This window comes from Rhinolophus sinicus, linkage group LG07 (assembly GCF_036562045.2).
Source record: "Rhinolophus sinicus isolate RSC01 linkage group LG07, ASM3656204v1, whole genome shotgun sequence".
Taxonomy (NCBI): Eukaryota; Metazoa; Chordata; class Mammalia; order Chiroptera; family Rhinolophidae; genus Rhinolophus; species Rhinolophus sinicus.
The window spans coordinates 24,060,925-24,086,134 of record NC_133757.1 but is presented as its reverse complement, the minus strand read 5'-3'; the positions used below and the strand labels follow the sequence as shown (position 1 = coordinate 24,086,134).

At 42.1% G+C, this 25,210-nt stretch overlaps 1 protein-coding gene across 2 annotated transcripts; it reads right to left on the bottom strand.

Moving 5' to 3' along the window:
• Window positions 1-1,829: 1,829 nt before the first annotated feature.
• Window positions 1,830-24,998, bottom strand: CPN1 (carboxypeptidase N subunit 1). Of its 2 annotated transcripts, XM_074339225.1 has the most exons (10): window positions 24,759-24,986; window positions 24,493-24,667; window positions 20,962-21,158; window positions 16,247-16,402; window positions 13,254-13,436; window positions 11,811-11,922; window positions 9,458-9,597; window positions 7,794-7,893; window positions 5,446-5,564; window positions 1,830-2,637 (listed from the first exon to the last, which is right to left on the bottom strand). In XM_074339225.1, exons 3-10 carry the CDS (start codon window positions 21,127-21,129, stop codon window positions 2,521-2,523), a joined length of 1,095 nt encoding a protein of 364 aa, XP_074195326.1. In that variant the 5' UTR covers window positions 21,130-21,158; window positions 24,493-24,667; window positions 24,759-24,986; the 3' UTR covers window positions 1,830-2,520. The 2 variants fall into 2 exon arrangements, with proteins under 2 accessions (XP_074195326.1, XP_019580442.2); XM_019724883.2 differs by having other exon boundaries at window positions 24,493-24,998.
• Between the last annotated feature and the right edge of the window lie 212 nt (window positions 24,999-25,210).

Genomic DNA, 25,210 nt, shown 5'->3' with positions numbered 1-25,210 from the left:
AAAATAGAAAGAGTACCAGTTAGGAAAATGTTGGACTCAAAGTTGGAGGACCTTCCTCCTCGTCCTTTGAATCCTGCCCTCTCTCTCTCCTATTAGTTCTGATTTCACATCCTTTCTCAGTATGTTGTGAGAAATTTTTACATGGTCATGGCCAGCCCCTGTATTTTCCATATGATATTCTCTCTATATAATCACATCCAGCTTGAGTGAATTTTCCTTAGGATAGTCTTTAGGATTTGTTTGAAAACCTACATCTCCTTTAGAGCCTAACATCCTCAGGCGGGCAAGAGGGAACTGAATGAGAAGACTGGAGGTCTTGAAGAGGGCACAGAAGCCATAGGGGCCTAATGGGAAGCTCGTGGGATAACCAGGGTGGACTCAGTAAGTCACGAGTTGTCTGGTATTTCCCCATGTGTGCTGCTCTGCCCAGGTTCAGGCTGCCTTCCCACCCGGCTCTTAGCCATCTCCTCACTGAGCTGGTCTTGCCCCTGCTCTAGCTGGCTCTTCAGGCTACCGTCAGGGTGATCATTCTAAACCTGATTCTGCCGCTCCCCTTTAACGGCTCTTAGCTCTTGGGATAAAGTCCAAACTCTGTAATATAGTTCAAAGTTCCTTTGTGATCTAGTCCCTCCCTACCCCATTGGCCTGTGCTGTGGGCATTTCACTCACTCCCACCACCTCACTCACTCCCACCACCTCACTCACTCCCACCATCTCACTCACTCCCACCGCCTCCCTCACTCCCACCATCTCAAACACTTTCTGGAGAGTGGCATTCTTTTTGAGTCTCCAGACTTTGGCATTTGCAGTCTACTCAGCCTAACTCTTGCACCCCCGTTTCTTTCCAACTGGCCACAGCCTCTTTTTCTGATCTCACATATCTCACCTTAGACTTTACTAGCATGGAGATGCCTTTCCTGATTTTCCCAAGACAATAGTAGCTCCCTGTCCCCCACCAGAGTTTACTGAGTCACAGCAATCATTGCAATGTAGTGTAATGACCTATTTGTCTTCCCAAATAGATCACTGCTGCTCTGAGATCACTGGCTCCATCTTCTTTTCTTTGTATTCTCTGCTTGTATTCAGAGCAAGGACTCAATAAGTGTCCCACAAGTGAATGAATGAATGAATGAATGAATGAATGAAAGTATGTGGCTATGCTAGGGAAAGCACTATGGCTATACTTTGCAAACATCAGTTCTGTAAAGTGACGACTAGGGAACCTGAAAAGAAATAAGTGATATTCAGACCATCTGGAAAAAATCAAGTACCTATAGCAACCTCAGGCATAAAGCTTTACTGAACTGAAAAGAGCCCTGTCAAGTAGCTGCTTCTTTACAACAACATGGAGGGAACCAAGGAATGTGGGATTAAAATTGAGAAGGAAGAAAGAAAGGAGAATACTCTTTCTAAATAGGAAAAGATACATTTTCTTCTGCTTTCCTTTCCACAGATTGAGAGATTGCTCAAGCAACAGAAAACTAAATCCTGTGTTAATCCTAATCTTGAATGTCCTGCAGCAGGTGGGCTGTCAGGCCAGAGCACCTGTTTTCTGATGGGCGTGTCAGCTCAACGTTAAGAAGGGGCTGGGTCAGTGAGAGGCTGAGGGTGGGGAGAGGGGAGGCTGAGAGGCTGGGAGGAGGGGGAGCAAATGGGGGAAACTGAAGGCTGTCTGCCCTGAGGCTGCGCTACAAAATGGGGTGCACGGTAAAGAACCCCACCAAGCCCTGGGGATGGGGGCTTGGAACCCCCAACATGCCCAGGGATGGAACCTGTGTGCTATATAAACCTGTGTGCTATATGATGTGTGGTGAAAGACTATACATCCCTTCAAAATTTTCAGTAAATTTTATTGTGCTCAATCACACTTTTAGAACAAATGAGTTCATTCTGGGGAACTCAGCAAGGAGAAGAATGCTGTATTAGAATAAAGTATTGCTGGCACTGGGGCAGGACAACTTCCACAGGCGCACTTACACTCCCCAAAAATGTCTCAGACGATGCATACTGTTTAAAATGCCCATTACAAAAATGGGTAGCAGTGGGACCAGGTGTATGTATGGGAAATCCTTTTCTTATCAAGAAGCTATTGGCTATGGCTGAAATGGTCCTCTGGGATTTCAGAACTGGGCACCTGGTTGTGCTATGGGAACGAGCTCCATGATGAATCGTTGCCGACCCTGAGCTAGACTCTGGGGGCAGAGGGGCCAGCCGGCCAGAACCAGTCCCTGGACGCAGTGTGGACTGGCATGGAGCCCCCAGGACCTAAGCCATACCCCCAGAATCGGTTCTGTTCTTACTGAACACTGCGGAATCTGTGTACTACTGATCAGCGAGGCCCTATCCCTGGAACACACGGAGACTATTCCCAGTTATTCTGAAGATGTTTATATTTAAATACATCCCAGATAATAAAATAGAAAGAATGCTCCCTCTGATTGAAGAGCAGGATCAAAGCCTTTCAGAAGTGTTACCCTGGGCACTGTGGCTTTCAGGCAGAGCCTCCCTGCCCACTTCTTTTTACTTGGCTGCCCGGGGCTGCACTTTCTTTGGTAAGACTCTGTCTCCAGGCCCTGCGCTGGGAACTCTCTTCGTAGGGGTTACTTGAGGGATGCTTCTCTTGAGTTGGAAGTCAACCTGGAAGAAAAGAAGAAGAAACCAGGAGAGTAGAGGAGTCAGTTTTCTACTTCCTGCAATTGAAATTGGGGGAAGATCTATTTGGACCCAGTTTCACCACAGTTCCAGGTTCTGAGGGCATGAGACGGAGGAGAATATTACAGTAGTGACCCAGAGCAGCATTGGTGGTGTCATATAGGCTTGGCTAATATTCCTCTCCAAAATGGTATGTAATCACTATGATACATAGGGTGTGTCTGGATGAACGTACTATTCATTTATATGTGTTAGAAAAAAACTATATCTATACCTCAAACCATGATTCCACCAATATGATTGCCTAGGACAAGAACTAAGATTGATGGTGTTGTAATAATCCCTTTTATGCTGACTGTGTGAATCAGGTGTCATGCTCAGGCACGCCGATGAATGCCTCAGACCTTCAGAACTAAATTTTCTGCCATAGTTGTTTGGCAATATAGATAGGAGAGATGATATGGATCGTTAGTACGGATTCTTAAATCCCAAATTTCCATGTGCATTAATGCATCATTCCCAGCAATGCATTGACACTTCCCTTCTGGTTTGGCATGCTGGTATAAAGATGCTATTGACTGACAAGTTGGGATATACAAGTTGGGCTGTGGAAACATCCCAGGGAGTGAAGGGAGAGGGAGTGGCTCTAACCACACTCCCCTGAGGCATCCTTGGCTTCCAAGCCATTGGAACAGTTTAAGGTGCTGAACCCAGCTGGGAGTTGAAAAACCTGCAACTAACAGGGCTCTCTCCATGGGGTTATTTCCTGCCCCCCTGCCACAAAAATCCACAGCCAGCTTTTCTCTGTTAGTTCCCCAAAGCAGGGGAAATCAAAGCCAATTGCACTGTCATTGTTATTTCCCATATAGTAATACAGGGATCTAGGAAAGAAAACAAAAAGAGACAGAGACAACAAAATGAGAAAAAGAAATGAAAGAAACATGACATCTGGAAGGCTGTGGGGAAAAACAAAGGGGAGAACACTGGACCCTGGGAGATATTTGAGTCTTAACTGTAACCCTCTAGTTAATTATCTTTTTCTTTCCTCTTCCCAGGTGGGTCTCTGCCTTAGAATGGGAAGACAGACTCTACTGTGATCAGTAAATGGATTCTTAGTTGTTACCGTATCTGGGAATTGTATCCAAAAGACAGATTTTTACCCTTTGAGTTATATTAACACAATGATGGGTTATGTTCATTTATTTAAAGGCTATATGACAAAGGAGCTGAAGAAGTAGATAGAGCATGTTACTCAAGAGGATGTGCAGCTGTTTGTGTTTGGCACTGGACAGATTTCCTTTAATGTAAGACTTAGGCACGCAGCTGCCGAACAGCCGTTTGGTTTGGGGGTAAATGAGGAGCAGGGGCTATAACAAGAAAAAAAGGGAAAGAAAATATGTTGGCTGGGAAATTAGGATTGGGTAGCAGGCTGCAATGGAAGTTACTCTTTGCTTCCTGCCTCTGCAAGGAGAAGTCCTTTATAATATACAGGAAGTGAGAGTGGAGGGACTGGGAGAGGAGAAAGAGAAACACTAGAAATTTCAGAGGAATTTTCAAAAGATTAAAGAACTTTTTATCCTGATCCTCGTGCTTTCAAAAAGGGGGTTACAAACACAGGTATGAGCGCAGCACGAGGCCCTGTAACATACTGGCCAGCGAGGCAGCCCTGAAGGCCTGATGGAATCAAATCATGGCTCCCACCACTTACTCCCTGCAATATTGGGCAAGTTTCTGACCTTCTCAAAATTTCAGTGTCCTCAGCCACAAATGGGGATACTTGTATCTATCAAACAGGGTTGTTGTGAAGGTTACATGAGCTAATTCTGGAAAGCGCTTATATAGTATCCAATACATAGAAACTGTTCAACAAATAGTATTTATAACTGTATTTGAAAAGAGGAGCTACTTGACTGCACTGAGTTAACAGGAAAAGGGGAGGGAGGTCTGCTAAGCTCTAGGGCTGTACAGAGAAGGAACTGGACAGAGTGAGGAGGCCTAGGGAAGAGTTGACTTGTGGGAAAGCAGGTCTGTAGGTGCTCATTTAATAGGATGGCCTCGTTATCTTTTCCTCATTTGAGAAATATGAGATTGATGTCACTGAACCTCTTTAGCTCTGAGATCCTAACGTAGTATGACCAAAACTCAAAAGGTCCAGACTATAGATGAAAAAAGTTCTTTGCTTCTCATCCTGCCTGTAAAAGAAAGCCGTGGAGAGTTGAACATTGGACAGCAGCTGGTTCTTGGCTGAGGTGAGTAGAAAGCAAAGCTGTCTGGGCACACAAGGCACCAGAAGGGGGCAGAGTGCCATCTGGTGGTAGTCTTTGCTGATGGCACAGAAGAATGCAACAGCTCGTGTATCTGGGCAAGATCTCTGGGATTTACAAACTAACATTTGTTGGGCATTTTCTATGTGTCAGTCACTGTGCTACATGCTCATTTCAAGCTCTTGTGAAGGAGGTACTATTATCACCAACTTACAGAGGAAGAAACTGAGGATGAGGGCGATTGGGTCATTTGTCCACAATCTGTGGACAAATGAGCTGGATTTAGAACCAGCCGGTACTGTTAATCACTGTGCTACGTTAAACAGAAGAAAAGGAAAAGTCATAAGAAGTGGGGAAGGTTATAATAGGAAAATGACAGGATAAAAATTAGCATATGAGAGCAATGATTTTTTTTTTTTTTTAGGGTGAAAGAGGGAAGCCAGGCAAAGATTAGAACAATGCAATTGGTTGTTTATGACTTTGTATAAGTGATCTTTACAGTACTCTGTCAAGATCAGCCTAAACTCACCAGTTTGGGTTCCCCAGGACCCACGGTCACACTCACTGTCTCTGGGTCAAACCCAGGTGCTGTGCAAGTGACAATGTAGGTACCTGGAAGCAACAGCCGGAAGTAGTCGCCGTGATCACCTAAAAGTTACAAGGATATAACTCAGTCTGCTGCTTAGAAATCGGTCCTGAATTGGGCCTTTATATGAAAAACAATCTGAGGATTTTAGCTGACCACAAGCTTGAGTTTCCTTAATAGCATGATGAAACTGGTTAAGATCGAAACCAATCATACATGTAGGGTGTTGTACGCACCATGTTTCCCAAAAAATAAGACCGGGTCTTATATTAAGTTTTGCTCCAAAAGACGCATTAGGGCTTATGTTCAGGGGATGTCATCCTGAAAAATCATGCTAAGGCTTATTTTCCGGTTAGGTTTTATTTTCGGGGAAACACGGTAATAGGAGTAGGGGCCTCATCTCCTGGGAAGTAGGAGTTACACTGTGCTGTGCGCGTAGAATATTGTGTTTAATTCTAGACTCTGTATTTTCAAACAAACTCATAGCCACTAAGGGGTCACTAGGAGAAAGGTTGCATATCCATAAATGTTTTGCCCGGTAAAGAGACTACATGAGACTTCTGCTTCAATGTTTGAAAAGTCACTGTGAAGACATGTCTACCTGAAGCAATAAGCATGAGAACTTTGGGTTTAAGTTGCAAGGAGGAAGATTTTGCAAGACAGAAGCAAAAACTATTGTGACACACAGAGCTGCCAAAAAAGAAAGGGACTGCTTTATGAAACTCTGAGCACTTAAGCAGGGACTGAATGAGGGGCCCTGGAAAAGCTATCCAGTTGAGCAGTGCACAACCTGTGTTAATGGGTGTGGTGGCCCTGGGTTTGACAACAAGCCCCCAGTGGTGTCATATGTGTGTAATCATATATTGAGTGACCACTAAAAGTCTGATTTTGAGAATCCTATTTTTAATAGTTCTCTCATCACCTTCAAAGGGGAAAATAAAATTCAAAAGAAAGCCTATTTCTCTGTGGCAAGAATATAGCATTTGGCTAGTGACTTTACATTTCTTTAGAATCAATTGTGACCATGTCTTTAAAATTTCTTTTAGGTGTACAGAATGAATAATTGAAATAATCAGTGCAATTACGAATGAGACAGACAATAAATAATGAGAAGTCTGTTTTCAGCCCCTATTAAATGTCTGTAACTTACTTTAAATACTTTAGCAGAAGCAGTATGTTATTATGCATATGTTGGGTAGTTTAAGTCATGCCCCGGGGCTGTTATTTTCTTAGCTGAGGACTCACACTCAAGAGTGGTAGCTAATGTGTTAGAAAGGCCCAATTCCAGATGCTTTCACGAGGGCTATCACGAGGGCTTTAGCTATTGTTATCTATAGTCAACCATAGATGCTTTATTAAGCAGTATCATGAATGCTAACAATGACTTTCCTTAGTGGTGAAATGAGTAATTTATTAATTTAGTATAATGGGTGTTGGAAGTGGGTCCTTATTGGTGAAATTAATGGTATTCAATATATGTTGATTGGTTAGAATGTTTCAGTCATTTCTCACCCTTGTGTGAATGGGATATAACAATCTCTCAAGCCCTGAAGCTCTTAGGGATACCTGAGGTTTGATCCCTAAATAGTCCTGGGTCGGGCCACTAGGCTCGAGGATTCCGGTGGTCTGATGCTTGACTATGAGGCTACAGAATTCTGCCTTTAGAATGATGCTGTCTTTGCCTTGAATGAGCCTTTCACGTAAGATATGTTGGGATCATGTTAAAGAACACAAGTTATCTTCTTAAAGTTGAGATTTCATCCAGTTGAAACAGTCTGAACTGCAAATGCCTGCTTGGTAATAAACGCGTGTGCAGTAGAATGCGGCTGAGCCTTGCTGGTATGGAGGTTGTGGATACAGGTAGATCTCACCTGCCCCCTAAGCACTGACAGCTACTGTTCTACTTTAAAAACAAAACAAAACAAACAAGCAAAAAACAACTGAAAAATCCCTGCGAGTTGTGCATGATCATATCAGGCTGGGGCAATTTGCAGCACCATGTGTCATGAGATAGTCTTTATCCTTCTAGCAGGTTCCATCAGTCTTGCCCCCCAACAAGCCTATAGGATGCATCTTGGCTCCTGAATGCTGAGACAAATGGTACATTTGCATCTTCCTGGTCCTTGCCTGTTATTTCACTGTCCCATTTGTATTACCCTTCCTTCCTCCAACCCCCCACCCCCCAAGGATGTCCCTGTTAGTCTGGCGGGCTTGTAATTTGGCCTCCTGATTACGCTGAAGAAGAGGGAGTGGAAGCTTCCTTCTCATCACAATGGGTAGCAGTCACCTACCAGAAGTGACATCATGGTTAATCCCACTGACAGAAATGACAGCCTCAGGGAGATTATTGTTATTCTCATCGAGTACCATTCCCTTGATGCCTTGGTGTACCTGTAGGAAAAAACTTACAGTGTAACTATGATCATAAAATATTTGTACAGTGTTTCAGAGTCCTCAAAGCTCTGTCTCATCTGTTTTCACATTTGATCTTCACAACGATGATCATAACAGCCCCTTAACTGGTCTCTCTGTTCCTTCCTCCACCAATCCCAATAATCTCTTCTCAACAGAACAGTCAGAACGATCCTGTTAGAATCTAAGTCAAATCATGTCATACGTCTGCTCAAAGTCCAACTCAGAGCAAAAGTTAAAGTTCTTACGATGGTCTATAAAACCACAGCTCCAGTCAGCTCACTGAGCTCCTCTCCTACTGCCCTCTCCCATACTCTCAGGATTGTTCCAGTTCCACTCGAGTCCTGGCCTTGTATTTTTTTAATTAAAAAGTTTTTTGAATTGTGATAAAATCACATAATATACAATGTACCATTTTAGTCATTTTTTAAGTGTGCAGTTCAGTCGTATTAAGCATATTCGCACTGTTGGGCAACCAATCTCCAGAAATTTTTCATCCTGCAAAACTGAAACTCTACACCCATTAAACAACTCCCCATTTCCTTCTCTCCCCAGACCCAAGCAACTACCGTTCTACTGTCTGTCTCTATGAATTTGACTATTTGTCTTTTTGTGATTGGCTTATTTCACTTGGCATAATGTCCTCAGGGTTTATTTATGTTGTAGCATGTGACAGAAGTCCCTTCTTTTTTCAGGCCAAATAATATTACATTTATGTATATACCACATATTGTTTATCCATTCATCTCTTGTTGAACACTTGGGTTGCTTCCTCCTTTTGGCTTTCATGTATAATGCTGCTATGAACGTAGGTGTACAAATATCTCTTTGAGACCCTGCTTTCAGTTTGTTGGGGGAGGGGGTATATACCCAGAAGTGGATGGTTGGGTCATATGGTAGTTCTACTTTTAATTTTTTGAGGAATCGCAATACTGTTTTTCATAGCAGCTGCACCATTTTACATTCCAACCAACAATGTACAAGAGTTCTAATTTCTCCACATCCTTGCCAACATTTGCTATTTTCTGTCATTTGTTGGTTTGTTTGTTTTTAATAGCAGCCATCCAAATGGGTGTGAGTGGTATCTCATCATGGTTTTGTTTTCATTTCCCTAATGACTAGAGATGTTGAGCATCTTTCATGTGCTTGTTGTTGGCCTTGAATTTGCTGTTGCGTCCTCACTGAGGAACCCTTTTTTCTCTAGACATCTGCGTGGTTCTCTCCCTACCTCCTTTATGTCTGTTTAAATGTCACCTTCTCTGTAAGGCTTTCTTCGTAGCATTTTGACTTAGCATGTTATAAAATTTATTTTATTATTTTGTTTATTGTCCATGTATCTCTTCCATTAGAATATAAACTCCATATGGGTGGGGATATTTGTTTGTTTGTTTATTCATAATTCCCAGCATATTGTACAGCTTCTGATGTAGAAGCAGCCCAGATCGATTATATTGAGTCAGACCTGACCCACACAGAAACCTTACCTACCATTAGAATATTCTTTTCTTTCTATAACCATGAAAGTTACAGAATTCAATTTTACCTGTTCCAGGAATTGGATTAGGGCTTCCCGATTACCCAGCCACTCACGCTGTAATTCTTCTTGGCGGGGAAACTTGTCGCAACTCAGTTCCAGCGTGATCTCAAAACAGTTGGTATGGAGATAATTAAAGTCTTGCATTCCTAGGGGAAAGAGGGCAGTGGCAGATTTGTATAACCAGGTTCCCACTCAATACTCCATCTCTGCTCTCTTTAATCACAATTTCTCCACACACACCCCATTACCTTCTATTCTACTTCTTGATCTCCATTTATTTTTCTCCTCCATAAAACCTTCCCCAGATTCCCAGGTCACATGCCTTTCTAGCGTTCCAGTTCTCTCTCTTCATAAATGCCCATTTTGTCATCTCCACCCTCAACTTTTTTCCACTTCATGACTTAAATTCACTTCTTGTTCCTCTTAACATTTCCAAAATCCACTTACTAGTCATGCCTTAACATTAGACTATGCACTTGAACTGTTTTCCGGAAGACTATGAAGTTGGTCAGACCTGGGAGTTAGAGATGGGACAAATATCTTGCTCTCACACCCCTTCTTCTGCCTAGAACACGGCACTAACCTGAAAAGGCAGAAGGCAGCTACGTTTTTTTCTCCATTAAACGCTTGTTCGCTCCTATCTTTTATATTATTCAATCAGATCAATTATTTTAAAATACATTTCTGTTGATTAGAATGGGGTTTATCTCCCAGACTTATTTGGGTTAAAAATCATCCATTTAATCAACTTTCACCTACTCTGTAAGCTGATGCATGCAAACACTGTTATAGAAAGAACGGGGAAAGTTGGAGAAAAACTGCAGCCTGTTACATTGGTTCTCTGTCTGCTTCAGAATCACCTGCACCTTCCGTCCAAATACAGATCGTTGGGTCTTAGCCCCCGAGTTTCTGATTCAGTAGGTATGGGGTGAGGTTCCCAAATTTGCATTTCTAAGAAGTTCCAGATGATACTGGTGATACTGGTCCAGAGCCCACACTGTTGGAAAAATCTTTTTGATGAGCTTCATGATCTTGAACTTGTACCAGATTAATTTGGGGCAATGATTCTTAGTGGAGGCCTGAGCCATGCTTTCCCAGACGATGGGATGGCAGAGGGAAGAACATGTATAATTTGAAAAAGTGCATTTGATATTTTATATTTTTTTTGGCAGAGAAACTATTGCTTTCCTAATGCAAAGTAAAAAATGTAAAGTTCAACAAAATCTTCTTGCCTTGTCTTCAAGTGAGTTCTCAGTCACCTTCCCAATGCATGGCGACTGCCTCACCTTCCTTCTCACTCTCTCCAGGACAGGCCATCAGCCCAGTGTTCACCAGAGTGCTTTCTATTATGTGGGCTCTGGCCAGGTCAGATTGGAGAGGACAGGGAAAGACAACTGCTAAAACATGATTCCCAAAAGATCCCAGCTTCCAGCTTCAGCCTCTTCCCCATCCTTAGCTTCCGTAGCTACGAGGGTTCATAAACAGAGGTTCTGTATGGGCCCTTGGTGATGGGGAAGGCCCGGGAGTAGAGAGAGAAGCCTCTTGCTGGAGGTTTCTGCTACGTTATCAATGGCCACTGTCCTGGCAAACTCTTGCTCATGGGAGATGGGCAGGCAGGGTACAGAGCACGAAGTGTTTGTGTCCAGGCCAGCTCCTCTGCCCACCTGTTGCTATGTGTGGCATAATGCCACGCCAGTTAGAAAAAGCCTCATGTTTATAAGCCAGGCGTTTCCAAATGCTTTTTGTGCGTTGTGAAATTTAATACTTACATCAAAATTATGAAACAAGTAGTGTTAGTCTTTTTTTTTTTTTTTTAAAGATTTTATTGGGGAAGGGGAACAGGACTTTATTGGGGAACAGTGTGTACTTCTAGGCCTTTTTACCAAGTCAAGTGGTTGTACTTTCAATCTTAGTTGTGGAGGGTGCCGTTCAGCTTCAAGTTGTTGCCCTTTCAGCCTTAGTGTTATTCTTAATGTACAGATAAGGAAGCCAAAGCTCAGAGAAGTTAAGTAATTAGTCCAAAGTCACATAATGGGTAAATGGGCAAGCTGGGTTGCAACTCAATGTACCACTGATGTCCGCACTTAACCACTTGACTACATTATTTCTCTCCTATGCCTTAATCTACTGTGTAAACCGCCAGTTTTAAAAGATCACAAGGTATCCCTACCTTCGTTTTAATGAACCACAAAATGATATTAAATGCTAACTTAAGACTTCACCCTTTTCAGATTTCTTCTTGAATGCAAAATTCTACACTATTCCTGCCATTTCCCTAAGGGGGCGGAGGAAGTTAGAAAGAAAAATGAGCCCTGCTCTTCTCCAGCTTGCAGGACTGTTGTACCCAGCCTTTCCTCACCTTTGCTGAGAGAATACCAGGAAGCCCCATTGGTGATGCCATCTGGGAAGTAATCCCCACAATTCCAACCCTGATGCATCCATCCATGTGCATAGGAGTAGACCTTGGCCAGCTGGAGGAAAAGTGGCAGAAATGACTTTGGGTGTCCCCAACTCACATGGCAATGCTCGTACTCAGAAGTGGAGTGAAGCCAAGAAACCCCAGGTATAAACAACGGATTATTTGCTTTAGTAAAAGAAAATACCAGCAGAGATAGAGATGGTGTGTGTGTGTGTGTGTGTGTGTGTATTTTGGACTAAAGTTAGGAAACCTGTATTCTGATTCTTCCACTATCTTGGGGCTAAACTTCTTCAAATGCCAAATGAGGGACGGCACTAGATGATCTACAAGCTCCCTTCTATACTCTTTTTTTAAAATTTATTTTTCAGTTCCAGTTGACATACAATATTATATTAGTTTCAGTTGTATAACATAGTGATTAGACATTTATAACCTTTTGAAGTGATCTCCCCAGGGAGTCCAGTACCCATTGGACACCACATATAGTTCTTGCAACATTAATGACTATATTCCTTACGCTGTACTTTACATCCCTGTGACTATTTATGTAATTGGCAAATTGTACTTCTTAATCCCTTTCTAGATGTACCATTTTCCAGCTGAGTCTTGTTTGAAAGAAAGGAGTACGATAGAACTTTGTCAGAAAAAGAACTCTGTTTTGAGGGTGAAAGGTGTGTGGTGGAAGGAGAGGAATATATTTAGAATGTCTATAAATTCTCTTTCGTTACTATTTTATAACAGTGGGCAAAATAAGATTATTAGAGGAGAATATATACTTGCCTTGCCAAGCAACAACTAGTGTCATTCTCTATGTAATTCATTAATTGATGAGATAATAATTAACGTTATTATAACCATAAGAATTAATTGATGTTATTAACTATTATTTATATAAATTATGTTATTAATAATATATTAGCTATAAAATAATTAGCCTGTTAATTTTATTCTATTGCTGTTTTGAACTATTACATAATTTTTTTTAATATGCATGGTCTATTTTTCATTAATATAGCCATACTACCATAAAATTAAAAATTAGAGCCCCCCAAAATTCACACTTAATGCCACTCGCTTACCACCAGCACTATTAATATTTTGGCATAATTCTTGCTTGTCATTAGCTTAAGTACTTTTTTATACTGTGGTACAATTTTTTACATTGTACTATAAAGCTTTCCTATATATTTACTGTTTAATGAATTTATGAGTTATTACAGAAAACAATGTGTAATTTAGTAGATCATAAGCTCCTAATGAGCGGCAGTGTTTTCAGTTATTTCCTGTGGACTTGTACCTAACAGGGTCCCATGTCCCCGACTTGACCTGTGTTCCTCTTTTGAGCCCCAAGTTCCTGCCTGGACAAGCTGCCATTCTGCATACCTTCTGGAAAAGCTTGTCATCGGGCGTGGGGGTATTGGCAGTGCGGCGGAAACCTCGGAATCGATGCTCCAGGGACTTGTCATATGGGTAATTGGCCACCACTGCCCCTCCATGGAGATTGGCTGAAAGAACAAAGTTGAAGGAGCGTATCCAGTGGATCACAGCCTGGGTCTCCGGTTCCACCTGAGGAGAGAGGAGAGTTTGGTGGTGAAGCTGCAACTGAAGGTACCAAATGGCCATTTGAGTGTTTGTCAGGAAGTGGCTGGAGGAGAAGATGTATGCCTAAATGCACGTCTGAACAAGACAGTCCTACCAGATTTGAGAAATGCAGATGGGGAAATTTTGATCTTTTTTGTGATAGCTTTAAAAACTAAGTGGCTGGGACTGTTTTTCAAAATGAAATCTTATGTGGACTAGTAGCACACAATATAGGTAAGAAGAAAGCATGTAAGGCACTGCAACTGTTGTTGTGTGTGACACTATGATGGTGGATACATATCATGATACATTTGTCCAAACCCATAGAACGTACCACAGGAAGAGTGAGCCGTAATGGACACTACGGGTTTTGTGTGATAAGGATGAGTCAACATCAGTTCATCACTTGTAACAAATGCACGGCGTTAATGCGGGAAGTTGGTGATGGGAAGCAGGGGTCTATGGGAACTCACTGGACTCTCCGCTCGATTTTGCTATGAACCTAAAACTGCTCTAAAAAATAAAGTCTATGAGAGAGAGAGAGACCCTAGTTTGGCCTCTCTCTGGCCCCTACGGAAGGGTTCTCCAATTTACTCACTGCTCCAGTGGCTTCTAAGGAAGCTTTGCAGAAATTTAGGGGTCTAGTAAATAAATCTGGAAAACTCTGGCTTAAAGTGATGGTTATCAAACTCCTCCTTCCCCCAACACATCTGCTGTAATGTAGACGTGTGGAACACACTCCTGTGGTCATACCCAAATTTTACGGATTAGAAATAGTGTAATATGGGCCAGTCTTGGCTAAGCAGTGAAATTCCACACTTTCTATTGCATATGAGAGTGCTAGCGAGTGACAGTATTCTAAGGAAAGCTTTGAATCCACTTGGACTTGCAGTATAAGTAAATAATTTACAGTCTTCAGTGTTTTTCCTCCTCTCAGGATGGATGTGCTTAGAGGTTTTGTGGTGTTACTGTGTTAATGGCTCCTCCTGGGCCAAAGGTAAGCTGTGAAGGCCCCATCTTTTCTATTCCAGTGGGGAGTGGATAAATGGGATTAGGTTTCACCCAATCAGAATGGATATAATACCAAGGGCACCAGTCTGGCTCTGTGACCAGGGCTTAGCCCCCTTGAAGCAGTCCTTTCTCTGTGTCCTACGCCTCTGACCATCAGCACAAAGCCAGCTGCTCACTGTTCCTCTCCCTAAGGCTGTCCCATCAGGAGAGAGAGAGACAGACTTAACTTCTCATTCTCTTTTTTTTCTTCTGAGATTCAGACAGAGGAGCAAGTGGGAGTCTATTATTATTGGCTCAATTACCTTCTCAATTACTTCAACAAGCTAATAAATCAGAACATCCTTCTGGTTGGATATGCTGATTAGTACAAAGTTATTTTTGATTTATTATTTATTTGAGCCAAGAGCATAGTTGCTATCTGAAATCTAAACACGTCAGCATGACTTTTGCTTCATTTCCAACTGAGATTATTCTGTCTACAAAACTCCCAATAAAAAGCTTTACAGGGCCGGCCCGGTGGCTCAGGTGGTTAGAGCTCCATGCTCCTAACTCCAAAGGCTGCCGGTTTGATTCCCACATGGGCCAGTGGGCTCTCAACCACAAGGTTGCCATTTCAATTCCTCAAGTCCTGCAAGGGATGGTGGGCAGCGCCCCCTACAACTAGCAACGGCAACTGGACCAGGAGCTGAGCTGTGCTCTCCACAACTAAGACTGAAAGGACAACAACTTGAAGCTGAACGGCACCCTCCACAACTAAGATTGAAAGGACAACTTGACTTGGGAAAAAAGCCTGGAAGTACACACTCTTCCCCAATAAAGTCCTATTCCCCTCCCCAATAATAAAAAGAATAATAAAAATAAAATAAAGCTTTACACCTGTTTCTCTCCCCAGTCTCTAGGTTTAGTTATTCACAGACAGAGCATTTAGAACTATCCCATACAGTGTGATAAACAGGGTGGCAGTGAAGATCTGAGGATGACAGGAGTTATTCCTGGGAGTAGGGCTGCCAGCAGGAGGAAACCATTCACATTACCAAGAGTGGCATTACCTCCTGGGGAGAATGGCCTGGGAACATCGAATGGGACTGAGAGAGTAAGAGAAATGAGGTATAATAAAGTAGTTGAGGGTCATATAGAAACGGAAGAGGAAAATCAATCAATCAAACATTTGAGGGCTAGAAGGGAAGGAAAAGAAAGGGAAGAGGAAAACTGTAAGGGTGAGACTCTCTGAACTTCTTTCTATAACTAATTGTTGATGAGCATACAGTTTATCACTTGTAAGAGAACTTTCTCTTTAGAATGTTAAGCGTTTGTGTCTACAGTACAGTGCAGAAGAAAGAACATTGGACTAGGAGTCCAAAGACCTGGGTTTTAACCCTGATTCCATCAATTACTGGCTGTATGAATTTAAATTATTTCATGTACATGTGTAACAGCTATGACACAGGGATGGATAACACTGCTCGATGCATTCACCGTACAGTACCAGAATGACCAACTGAAAGGCTAGGAAAGAATTCTGTAAGACTGTAAAGTACTGTCTCACCTCCTTCACTACCACAGCCACTAACGTCAAACTGTGTGAGCAGGTGCTCCATGGAGGGCCCTACACTGGGGAGGGAATCAATATAAAGAAGCACAAGATACAATTATTATTTTTCTGCACACAGCAACACAGAGTTGAGTTGATGGTCAATTCTTGCTTGTTGAGTTGATGTGAAGATTGCTAGAAGAAATTGCAGGTGCTGATTTCCCTACGTCTGTATACAAATTTCTTCCCATACCTGATTTTTCCAGTTGTCTGGAAGGGGCAGGTGGTGGTTGGGGCCTCCGTACTTCTCATTGTAGTAGATGTAGGTATTGAGGTCCGGAAAGTTGCGGTTCAGGTCCACACCATTTGCGTTGTTCCTGCCAACCAGATACCCAGAAATGTCTGGGCCCTAAGAGGGGAAATGGAGAGACGAGAAATGAAGGTTTCAGACTGAATCTTATGTTTGACAGACACTGTATAGTTCTTTTCAGGTATTAGCTTAATCTATCAGATGATAGAGCATTTTCCTCTTTAACTTATCCCAAGTTCCAGTGGTTCAACTTTCCCTGGAGACCACGTGTGGGAGGTAGAGATTCTAAGAGAAGCTGTAACAGGTGTTTCAGGATAATGGAAACCCCGATTGTTGTTGTTTTTTAAACAGCTTTCTTGAGATATAATTTACATACCACCATATTCACCAGTTTTTTTTTTCTTTTTCATTTTTCTTTTTTTTATTTTATTAAATTTATTGGGGTGACAATTGTTAGTAAAATTACATAGATTTCATATTCACCGGTTTTAAGTGTACAATTCAGTGAAGTTTAGGATGCTTACAGAGTTGTACCACCATAACCACAATCTAATTTAGGAACATTTCTATCACCCTAAAGAGAAACCTCGCATCCATTTACAGTCACTGCTCATTTTTACCCCAGCCCTAGGTAATCACTTTCTGTCTCTGGAGATTTGCTTTTGCTGGACTTTCACATACATGGGATCATACATTACATGTTTGCCTTTTTTCACTAGACAATGTTTTTGAGGTTCCTCTGTGTGGCAGTATGTATCAGTACTTCATTCCTTTTTATTGATGAATAGTTTCCTTATATGAATTTGCCACACTGTGTTTACCCATTCACCAATTAATAGGCCATGTTAGTTTCCTAGGCTTGCCATTACAAATTACCACAAAGCTGGTGGGTAATACCCAGAGAAGTTTGTTCTCTCACAGTTATGGAAACTGGAAGTCGGAAATCAAACTGTTGGCAGGGCCATGCTCGCTAAAGCTTCTTGGGGAGGATCCTTCTCTGTCTCTCCTAGCTTTTGGTGGTTACCAGTATCTCTTGGTGTTCCCTAGCTTGTAGACGAATCATTCCAATTTCTGCTTTCATTGTCCCATGGCTTTCTCCCCCATCTGTTGTCTCTGTACAAATTTCTTTCTTCTTATATGGACACCAGTCATATTTGATTTAGGGTCCACCCGAATCCAGTATGACTTTATCTTAACTTGATTACATCTGCAAAGACCTATTTCCAAATAAGGTCACATTCACAGGTTTCAGGTAGACATGAATTTGGGGGAATACTATTCAACCCAGTACATGGACATTTGGTTGTTTCCACGTTTTGGCTGTTGTGGATAATGCTGCTATAAACATTCACGGATAAGTCTTGGTGGGGATGTATATTTTCATTTCCTTTGGGTAGATCCCTAGTAGTAGAACTGCTGGATCATAAGATAAGTCTATGTTTAACTTTTTCAGAATGGCTAAACTGTTTTCCAAAGCGAAACATGAAAACCCTACCACCACTTTTTAAAATTTAGTATTCTTGCTTATCTTTCTTCTGAGCAATATCAACCTCATGCTTACACTTCAAATTTTATCATTCATTTGGTCATGTATTCATTCATTCATCCATCCATCCATCCATCCATCCATACATCCATCCATCTCCTTCTTCCATTTAGTCAACCAACGTTTATTCAAGTCCATCTCTGACAGACATTGGGGAAACAGATAATGCGACATTATTCTAGCACTAAGATTTCACAGTATATATGGGGATATATATATATAAAGCAGTAGAAAAGAGATGTGTTCAGAGGCCCTTGCAAAATTGAAATTCCATTCAATGTTATGGGTGGCATTGGAGAAGGGGAATAGTCCACTGGACTATTGGAGTCCTGTGTACTGAGAGAGTAGAGCCCAGCTTGGTGGCTGTTCCTAGAAGTAGGGTGAATGGTTTGGTACTGGACTGGTAAAAACTCATAGATGCATTACCAGTCTCATATTTTTCTAAGAAATCTTTATTTTTCTCAGATGTCTTCATTTTTCGTGGCATCCTGCTCATATTTTATTTTTAGATCTCATTGAGAACATAATTTCTTTTGCAGTTCTCTTACACATCCTATATCAGTTTTGAGCAGTTGAAAACACTTGTCTGGTTTTTCAGTTTTGAGTTTGATTGTTCACTTCTATGCGACAGTGATTTTTTTCCTTTTTCTTCTAGAGGTTTTCTACTAGCTTATTCATGTCAATGTCGCTCTTAACTCTCCACGTTAACAGCTATGTTAATCTTCCTATTGATATTACCACTCACACTGGGTCCGTAGTTAGGCAGGCAAGTAAGGAATTCTCTTAACAGAAGGTTCCCATAAACAGGGTTGGCGGTGCATTAGTTTCCTATTACTGCGGTAACAAATTATCATAAACTTAGTGACTTGAAACAGCCAAGTTTATTATCTTTTGGAGTTTGGGAGATCAGAAGACTGAAATGGGTCTCACAGGACTAAAATCAAGGTTTCGGCAGGAATGTGTTCCTCCCATAGGCTCTAGGGGAATCTGTTTCCTGACTTCCAGCTTCTAGAGGACACCCGCACTTCCTGGCTCACGCTCCCTTTTTTCTTCTTCAAAGCCAGCAGCATAACATCTTCAAATCACTCTCTGACTCTGGCCTTCTGCCTCCTTATTCCACATCAAAAGGACCCTTGTGATTGATTATACTGGACCCACCCAAACAACCCAAGTTATTTTAAGGTCAGTTGATTAGCAGCCTTAATTCCCCCTTGCCATGTAACATAACGTATTCACAGGTTCCAGGGATTAGGATTTAGGTATCTTTGGGGGAAGGACGGAGCATTATTCTGCCTTACCCATGGGTGGCTTTAAAACTTAGTGGCCAGGCAGGTCTTCCCTGTGAAGCCATGCAGATAGGTTTCCTCTGGGTGTGGCAGGTAGCTCTGGGAATCTGAGAACCAGATGGGTCCTCTCTTGGGTTCAGGTTCAAAATCTGCTCTCTCTGAACAAGTATACAACAGGTGAACAGATGACCCCCAAAATGGCCATAGGATTTGGTGGGCTGGCAGGGGTCTTCCCCACTTCTTCCCACCCCACCTCATCCTACAAGAGACGTGGGTAGGTCCTGGTGTTTCTCCAGTTTCCCCACTGAAATATAAGGAAGGGCCAATAGAAGGAGAGCAGCCAGGCTGGGACTCTCCCCCAAACCTCTTTCAGACTTTTCTACTCCTTTGGAAACTCAAGCCTTGAGGCATGAGTGTGCACCTCTCTGATTTCCAGTGGAGGGACAAAGTTTCCTTTTTTTCATTTGTTGAGTCATGTCAGCAGGAAATTGTGAGATGGCAAGGGTCAAATTTGTGTTTGGTTCAACCTCTTGGCTCCATTCACCTTCCTGCCTCCACTTGCCCTCCAGCCCTCTCCTCAGATAGGTCTAAAATACTCTTGGGATGGGCTGGTCATGGAAGGACAGATACTGCGCGGTTCCACTTGTATGGGACAGTGTGGTCAGATTCATGGAATTGGGAAGGGAGGGCTGGTTGCCTGGGGCTGTGGGGAGGGAGAAATGGGGACTGCTAAACAATGGGCTTAAAGTTGTCGTTGAGCAAAATGGATAAGTTTTGGAGATCTTCTGTACAACATTGTACCTGTGGTCAACAATAATGTATTGCCTACTTAAAATTTTGTTAAGAGGGTAGATCTCATCTTGAGTGTTCTTATCACAATAAAATTTTAAAAAATTAAATAAAGTAATGAAGTCTAGTCTTAAAAATGAAAAAATTATCAAGACTACTCTAAATAGATAATTTTTAAATTAAAAAAGCTTTAATTTACACCTTCCCCAAATAAACAAACAAACAAATCAGGTTTAAACGTAGCTTTTAAAGGAACATATTCATTATGTAAGGCAGATGCCTGGTTTCACCCTTGAAAATTCTAATTCAGTAGATCAAGAAAAGGGGTGGGGAGATCCGGAACCTGTATTTCAAAAATCTTCACTTAAGATTTTGATGCACAGCCACAAAATTATTACTGCTTTAAAGTTAGGTACACCGACATTTTGAATTTATGTTAGGAAATAAAGTAAAAGCCCACAGACTTTTTTTTCCTCTCATCTCTCCCCTGCAAATACAACTCTAAAATAGAGAATTTAAAAACAGAGTGCGATACTAGTAGAGGAAAAAAACTACAGAAATATAATAAAGTATGAAGAATCTTGAATTAACCCATCACCCTGTAATTCTGGGAAAAGATTGATCTCCCTGATTCTCAACCCCACCAATGCAAATGTAAGTGTCTTGTGAAAGAGAGTAGAGTATTAAGGGTTTGAAGCTGAAAGTTCAAGGAAGGAGGTCTATTTTGTAATATCCCTTCATGCCTGTGTATTATTTTCCTTTACAAAGTGTCACAAATATTGCCTCATTGACCCTCCCAATAAAAGGGAGATCAGCTGGAAAGGTGTTGAGATCAGCTGGAAAGGAAACTCAGAGAGAGCCTACATTCATTGGTAGATGCCAAAGGACGGAACCCAAGTCTTCATACATTATTATATTTCTGTTGGTTTCTTCTCTATTACATAGTGAGATTGACAATGGGCCAGACAGAAGACACACTGTCTACTGGTTTTTACTTTATTCCTTAAGATGGCTTTATTCTCTGCACGGCTCCGTACCTGGGCGGCGGCCACCTCGTAGCCATCGGGGTTCATGGAAGGCATGATATGAATCCGCGTGCTCTCCACCAGTCGCACAATGCGCTGGTTCCCGTTCCGGAACTCCTCGCACAGGAACTCCGACAGCTGCAGCAGCAACTCACGGCCCAGCACCTCGTTGCCGTGCATGTTCCCCACATACTTGACTTCCGGTTCCACTGCAAGTGTGAGAAAAACCCACAGGCAGATAAAAGATGGGGAAAGCTTGCAAGTGCTAAAGAGAATCTCATGCTTTCATTGGATCTTTTCCAATAACAAGAGTAAATTGCAATTACAAAGTGCTTGGTACTTAGAAAAACTAATATCTCTCTTTAATACCTGAGAATGTGTTTTGAGGCACAAAGTAGGAAGGATTCTATGTATATCTCATTCTTTAATCTTCTCTTTGGCTATATTAACTGTTCAACTGAAGTAAGGGTTCAGGTCATGACAAGTGCCTCTAGAACCACTTAAAGAAAATCATTCTTGCCTCCATTTAAAAGGAAGGAGAAAAGCTCTGGCCAAGTGATTTCCCTTCCACCCACCTTCCTGCCTCCATGACTTTCCTGATTCTGGACCTTTCCTCTCCACATTTCCAAATCCTCCTCAACATCCTTGTAGGCTCTGTGAAGCCATCTCGGGTTCTCTCTCTGCTGGGAGGGAACTTCCCTTTTATGGTACTGACCACTTTCTACTCCGAGTTTTACCCAGTTTTGCACATGTTCTGTTTTCTTTACTGGACCTGGCCTTTGCAATGCATACAATTTTTAATTTTCTTTAGGACATGATTCGTTGTTATTTATCTCAGTATACCTACATCAGGTTTCCCCAAAGGAATGTCTATAACCCACAAGGATCTTGTAGTGAATTTTCCATAATGTGTAGTTTTTAATCTTAGTGCAATTCTTTAACCTTAGATTAGGTCTTTCTTATTTTACTTGGTGTTAAAATATCCCTTCTTTTAAGAAAGGACGGTGATAGCAGATGGCAGGTAGTATTCTTCCACATCTTGTTTGGTAAAATAAAATTTGGAATATCTATTTTTAGTCCCCTCCAATCTCTCTTATTTATTTAAAAAAAAATTAACTTCTGTAAAATCTAAAAGTTGGCAACTACTGCCCTATAGTAACTAGCATAATGCCTTGCACTTAGTAGGTGGTCAATGCTAAATTCTCTTGTCTCAGTATATGCAGAATCCAAACACTTCTCATCATAACCCCTGCTATCATTTTGGTTCAAACTCCTACACTCTCACGCCCAACTTATTACAATAAATCTACTTGAATGCCTTACATTTGCCCAGTCCCATTAAAGTGTGTTTTTCTGAGTCAGGGGTCTGCACACTTTTTTCTATAAAGGACAAGATAGTAAATACTTTGGGCTTGCAGGCTATATTGTCTCTGTCACCATAAGCAACCACAGACAATACAAAAACAAATAGGTGGGAATATTTCAAAGACACTTGATTTACCAAAACAGTAACTGGCCCTAGGGTTGTACTCTGCTGACCCCTGCTCTGAGTGATCTTTTACATTTTTAAGTCAGATTATGTCCCTCTTTCTGCTTAAAACCCTCCTGGGGCTTCTCGCTTCACTCAAAAGAAAAGCCAAAATCTCTCCCACAGCCTATAACACCCTAATTCGATCTCCTCCTGCCCAGTTTCCCTGACCATACTGCTTTCCCATTGTTCGCTCTGCTGGAGCTGCTGGGGCCGCCTTGCTGTTCCTCACACATGCCAAGTGTGCTTCTGCTCTTTTCTCTGCCTGCAGTGCTTTTGTCCCCCATATCAATCAGGATGGAACACTCCACCACATGCTCAAAAATCACCTCATGAAGAAGCTTTTCCTAACCTCTCCCCTGCTCATTCCATAGTCCTCCATGGCATTCCCTGTCTCTCTTTCCTGCCTTATTTTTCTTCATAGCACTTATTTTCATCTGACATAATATATATTTACTTAGTTACCCATTTATTGCCATTCTTACCACCTAGAAGTAAGTCCCTGAGGGCAAGGTCTTCGTTTTATTCTCTCCTGTATATTCAGAGTCTACAAAAGTGCTTGTATAGAACAGATAATCATTAATATTTGTGGGATTAATAAAGAATGAATGAGAGGAATGAATGGATGAACAGCTAAATTACAGGCATTAGTGGAAATTACAGGCATCACCACAGGCAAAATAGTGAAAAAGTTTCAAGAAAGGCTTGAATGCTAGAAAGTAGAGGGGAAACCAAGAAGGGGGACATGGAGTGAGAGGCTAACCCTATAATGCCCAGTGGCACGCACAAGCTTCCACAATGAACACACAACATGAGTCAAAGCAGGGGCTTGCTATGCAAGTACAGCTTCAAAGCAAGGCCCTTTTCCACACTTCAGCACGTTGCCTTCCATGAGCTACCTCCCCACCTCCTACCTCACCCTCCTCACTGGCATTAGAGCTCATGGCATTAGAGCTTATTTTTGGGGAAACGCGGTAGGAGGTTAGGAGCCTAGTGCAATAATTTAGGCAGGTTGTGATGGCGTTTAGGCTGGCGGGGAGGGTGTGAAAGTGGAAAGGAAAGGAGAGATTTGAAGTTGGCAGTTTAAAGGGGGAAAGGACATAACTTGAATGTCACAATTGCTATACATAAAGCAGTGAGAAATGAGAGACAACTTAAATGTCCATCAATAAATAAACAGTTAAATACAACCATGCGTGAAATATTATGCTGCCAAAAATAATGATGTAGATCTACATTTACAGACATAATACCATTCATGAAAGGCTATGAAATGAGAAATGCAGTTATAGTGTGATACCGATTTTATAAAAGAAATTATGTGTGTGTGTGTGTGTGTGTGTGTGTGTGTGTGTGTGTGTGTGGTTAAATATGCATAGAATAAAGTCTGGAGGGCTATACATCAATATGTTAACAACAGCCATCCGTGAGTGGTGGGATTATGAGTGAGTTTGTTTCCCTTTTCTAATTTCTGATTTTAATCCAAATACCAATTGCTCTTATAATAGAAACAAATGAACAAAAAAATAACACCGTGAATAAAACTCATACCCCAGACCTCAAACCCTCTCCAGGATACCATTCTCTACCCCACCGTCATTCCTCAAAAAGACATCCCTCATTCCTGACAGAACTAGAAGGGCTAATGGTTTCTGTTTATGTCTCCTGAGGGATTGGATAGGGAAAGACAGAACAATAGCAAGGGGGGAAAGGGTAACAGGAGGGAAGTAAGGGAATAGCATGGGAGCAGGGAAGAAGACTCATCTTTCGCCATTAAGGTCTTGAGCAACCAGAAGCCAAAGAAGAGTAGTGGACTGGAGCCTGAACTGGGGTGCAGCTCCCCAGAGGCAGGGGCCATTTGAGGCCTAAGTAGGGAAATACTTAGTGCAGACTGAGGAAGAGGTGATACTTTACAGGAGGAGACGTCCCTGGACCTCCCCAGAAGCCACCCCGATTACTAGATTTGTAAGGGAACAGTCCTGCCCTATACACTCCAAGAACTGCTCGGGGCTTACAGGGCTCGTGGATTCCGGGGAAGTCGCTGAATTCCAGCACGTAGAGGTGTCTCCCCTTCACACTGCGCCCGATGCTGTAAAGCCGCGTGATGTAGGGGCATTCGTTGTGCACCTTGTACAGTGTCCGCACGAGGTCATCATAGCGGCGGTGGCGAAAGGTCACCGGGGCAACCAACTTGAAGAGAAGGAGGAGGTGGAGGAAGATTGAGAGCAGGCCTGACATCTTGCTGGGCTTTTTCAAAGAGAATCACTGAAACGGGCCCCACCTGTCCCAACAACCTGGCTTCTTCACCAGTCAAAATCCAAGGGCTGGACCCAGCTCTTCCTAGCTTTCCGCCAGTAAATACCAGTGTGACAGCACCTGGGAAGGAAGCTCAGAACTGTCCCGGTGGAAGCTAGAAATTATTCGTATAGCTCCGGAATAGCCACTCATCTCTCCTCCCCCATTTCTCTGCTTCTCCTAACGGCAGGAAAACCTTTTGAAAGGTTTTTGCACTTCCCCGGATTGAGTAGTTTCACTGATTCTGGTTTACCTATTAACTGGACTGTAAACAGGCTTCAATAAATAGCTGCTTATAACCCTTTGATTCCCAGAGAATTTTGAGAAACGTGGCCTGTGCTTGTTCCCTACATTACAATTTAAAGAGGTGTATTAAAATAGAGCTCTCTGTCTCTTCCCATCCATCCCACATACTGCTGCCAAACTATCTTTGTAAAG

What these genes read in the sequence shown, in the direction of transcription:
- CPN1 (XM_019724883.2), bottom strand. Translation starts at nt 24,715, where the DNA reads ATGTCAGGCCTGCTCTCAATCTTCCTCCACCTCCTCCTTCTCTTCAAG. An exon ending in CTGGTATTCTCTCAGCAAAG is followed by an intron (nt 9,598 to 11,810) that starts GTGAGGAAAGGC and finishes TCTTTCCCCTAG; the next exon opens with GAATGCAAGACTTTAATTAT. An exon ending in GTCCTGGGGAACCCAAACTG is followed by an intron (nt 2,638 to 5,445) that starts GTGAGTTTAGGC and finishes CTTTTCTTCCAG; the next exon opens with GTTGACTTCCAACTCAAGAG.